The 4,022-nt window shown below is 35.1% G+C and overlaps 1 protein-coding gene across 1 annotated transcript; it reads left to right on the top strand.

Moving 5' to 3' along the window:
• On the top strand, window positions 2,315-3,526 carry LOC107606472. Its single transcript, XM_016308534.1, has one exon. The coding sequence runs from the start codon at window positions 2,315-2,317 to the stop codon at window positions 3,524-3,526; it is 1,212 nt and encodes a 403-aa protein (XP_016164020.1).

The following is a 4,022-nucleotide window of genomic DNA, read 5'->3' as shown; positions in this document are numbered from 1 at the left end:
CAACAAAACATTAATTTCTTCGTTTAAAAAAAAAACAAGACATACAATAGCGGTAGTTAGGAATATATATTATATATGGTAAAAATTCAGATAAAGTCGACTTCACGTAAAATTGATATTTGAGAGCCGTTAAATAAAAATTTAGTCAAATTAGACAAATCATTTAACGACTCTCAAGTATCAACTTCACGTGAAGTCGAGTACATCTGATTTTCCATCATTATATAATGTATGATTCATTCTTTTTCAGTTTTTCTTCCTATTCCAACTCCCAACCCTACCAAATTGGCAATTTCCTATTTAGTAACTGAATAATAATTAAATAATTATTATGCTCTCACACGTCTCACACTGTGCAATCTGACTTTAATTAATTTCCTCACAATATAATGTTGACTCTATGGCATCGAACATTAGTGTTGATGATGATATAATATGCTGGCAGTAATTAATCTCATATGCTTTAAACAAAATTATTATTTTTTGAATTTTCAATCACGGCTAGACTTATGTATGTACATGGCTGTCATATTATCTAAAAATTAAAGCATGGGTTTAATTTAATCAATATTTAAACAATTAGACAATATAAATGATACTTGATGAGAGTATCTATTTTTGTTTAAAATTATAATTTGTAATTGTTTTATTCATATAATAATTTTTATTTTTTGTTGATCACACGTACGCACGCACACACACATATATATAAAATATTTTACGATAAAATAGGACTTGGAAAGATACTTATTAGTTAAATTCTAAAAACAAAAATAATGTTTCTTTTACTAAAATTAATTGTTAATTTTCAAGATTAAATTTAACCAAAATGTAGTCACCAAAAAAAAAAATTAACCAAAATGAAACTTGCACGAAAAGTTAAATGTAAATAATTTTCTTGAGTGACTCAAATTCCTTTGAGTGGTGGCACCACAAGAACATGATACATAAAGAGAGATTGAATTCTTGAGGGAAGGTCAACTCAATTCAATTCAATTCAATTAACAAAACTTCAAAACCTACCACGTTAATAATTTGATTGGACTATCTATATATATCATGGGAAGCTGCTAAAAAATTGGCTACTATATATAGCTTAACAATAATGGTAGGTATAATATCTATCTATCTAGTCATGTGGCTAAACCTTATAGCAAGTAGCTCCTACCTCTTAGCCTAATCAAACCTAATCACCTTTTGAAAGGAGTTAATTAGTGTTTAGTGACACTTGTTAACACAAAATTTTTCTTAAATTTCTATCTTTTTTTATTGCTTTATTTTTTGTTAAGGAGCCACTTAGATAAAGATGTTTAAAACGTCTTTTTTTAAAGATGTTTTATAGTAATTAAAATTTAGTATATATAATCGATTAAATCGTGTTATTTTTATCAAAATTGGGTCAGATAAATTAATTTGATCGAAAAGATGGTGAATCAAATATAGAAAATAACTATAATACCCTTATTATAAAAAATGACTAAAATATTCATTATAATAATAATAATAATAATAATAATAATAATAATAATAAGATTATTTTAATATGATTTTTTTTTTATAACAAATCAATATAATTTAGTCGAGCGATCCATTGATTCACCCACCTATTTAAACAAGTTTCATTGATTTTTAAATTGAACATTTTAGTTCTTAATAAATTTTTATTATTCTAAAAATTTTTACAATCACTCACGTCAGCAAATTAATTTTCTGTCGTCTGTAATCGAATTTTTAATATATATTAGTAAATAAATCTCTAACAATTTTATTATAAGATAATTCAATCTATCTATAAGATAAGTTAATCTCTTTTAAAATAACAAAAAAAACCAATATGTTTGAATAGAATTGATATGACCAGTAAGCATCGGTTACAAGTTATAGCTCGGTAACGTCTGAAATTCGATCATAATCGACGATTTTATAATGACCATAAACAACCATTAATCAATAACGTCGGATTTGCAATTAATCCTCCTCTTACGTGTTACAACCTAAGGGAAACGACCGACAATTTTTCACTAATATAAAGCAGACAAGGAAAGCTGACAAAGGTATGATATATCTTTCCAAAAATAAGATCTACTATCCATTTTATACTAATTTGAGCGTCGGAGTGCCTTTGTAGGTACCCACCCTCGCCGTTCATCCATCGCCGACGTATATTTTGATCTACTCTGGAAGTTCACCGACCTTGTCAGGGGACGAGCTATATCTCGGAGTAATCAGGCAAGAACATTTGGCGCTAGAAGGAGGGCCGACCAACTTTGAAATATCATTCACAAAGGTCCCAAAACACCCTAAAAATACATTCATGGCTGATGCTCCTCTTCCTACCCCATCCGAGCTCCTGCGGATGGTGACCGAGCATCAACAAGCAAATCAACAAATGGCGAAGGAAAATCGAAGAATGCAAAATCAACTTGCGCAATTAGTTAACGCTCGGCTAGAGCACAACAATGATCATCATAACCGAGAGGAAAATCATGAGCGTCAATCGATGCCGACCCATGTTTCTGAAACACCTCAGCGTGAGGAAGAAGATGCCCAACCAGAAGCTGAGGGAGAAGAGTACGACAACTCTGCTGGCCCATTCACGGCCGACATAATGAATTTTCAACTCCCCAGACAGTTCACCCTGCCAACGACCCTAACCCCATATGATGGGCTAGGAGACCCGAAGCAGCATATTAAAAAATTCCGATCTATTATGATCGTTAACGGTGCATCCGACCCTATTTTATGTCGTTGTTTTTCATCCTTTTTAGATGGTCCTGCACTTGACTGGTTTTGCTCTTTGCCTGCAGATTCAATATCGCATTTCCAGGAATTGGCCAAGCAATTCGAAGATCACTTTGCAGCATCAGCAATATACTTGCATGATTCCGACTACCTGACGACCATTAAACAAGGCCCACAAGAGAGCCTGAAGGATTATATTACTCGTTTTACAAAGGTCGCCATGAGAATCCTCGATCTTCATCCTGAAGTCCACCTCCACGCTATTAAAAGCGGCCTTCGTCCTGGCAAATTCCAGGAGACCATTGCTGTGACTAAACCGAAAACCCTAGCAGAATTTCGTGAAAAAGCCAAGGGACAGATAGATGTCGAAGAGCTTCGACAAGCCCGAAAGGCAGAGAAGTCAGCTAGTATCAAAGACGATGACAAACCCCGGGATAGCAAGAAACCTTTCAAGCCCGTTCCGCGTTACGAGTCATACACACAGTTCAACACGAAGAGGGATGACATTATCAAAGAAATACTCAACTCCAAGTTAATCAAGCCTCCTCGTAAAGCTGGCACTTACCCAGAGTCCAAAACTGCCAATAAATCCAAATATTGCACCTTTCATCAGAAACACGGTCACACCACCGATGAATGTGTGATCGCTAAGGATCTCCTCGAACGCCTTGCAAGACAAGGTCACCTCGACAAATTTATTGCAGGGCATATGCAAAAGAAAATAACCTCGGCTTCCGACCCATCAGCAGCAACCCATCATCAAAGGAGAAAGATAAAGCACTAGCCCAACCCAGAGGAATTATAAATTGTATTTCAGGAGGATATGCTGGAGGTGGAAATACAAGCTCGGCTCGAAAAAGAGCCTATAGGGCCATGTTGGCAGTAACAGATGCCCCTAAAGCTCCTCAGCCGATTCAGGACGTCCCAGAAGTGACTTTCCGTTCAACCGACTTTAATCGTACAGATGCTAATTATGACGATCCAGTGGTAATTTCTGTTCAGTTGGGGGACCTAATAGTTCGCAAAGTGCTTCTAGATCCTGGAAGTAGTGCCGATGTGTTATTTTATACCACCTTTGAAAAGATGAAACTAAGCAGCAACATTTTGCAACCATATCATGGAGACTTGGTCGGATTTTCAGGGGAGCGAGTCCCTGTTTTGGGTTCCGTGTGGTTACAAACCACACTCGGTGAGCAACCATTATTTAAGACACAAGACATTCAATATCTTGTTGTCGACTGCTTTAGTCCGTATAATCTTAATTTAGGTAGACCATTTTT

Source organism: Arachis ipaensis, chromosome B07 (genome assembly GCF_000816755.2).
Source record: "Arachis ipaensis cultivar K30076 chromosome B07, Araip1.1, whole genome shotgun sequence".
In the NCBI taxonomy this organism is placed as follows: Eukaryota; Viridiplantae; Streptophyta; class Magnoliopsida; order Fabales; family Fabaceae; genus Arachis; species Arachis ipaensis.
Note: the sequence above shows the minus strand (reverse complement) of the source record. Positions and strands in the feature narration are given on the sequence as shown.

Excerpts from the sequence above, each read along its gene's own strand:
- LOC107606472 (XM_016308534.1), top strand. The coding sequence starts at position 2,315 with ATGGCTGATGCTCCTCTTCCTACCCCATCCGAGCTCCTGCGGATGGTG.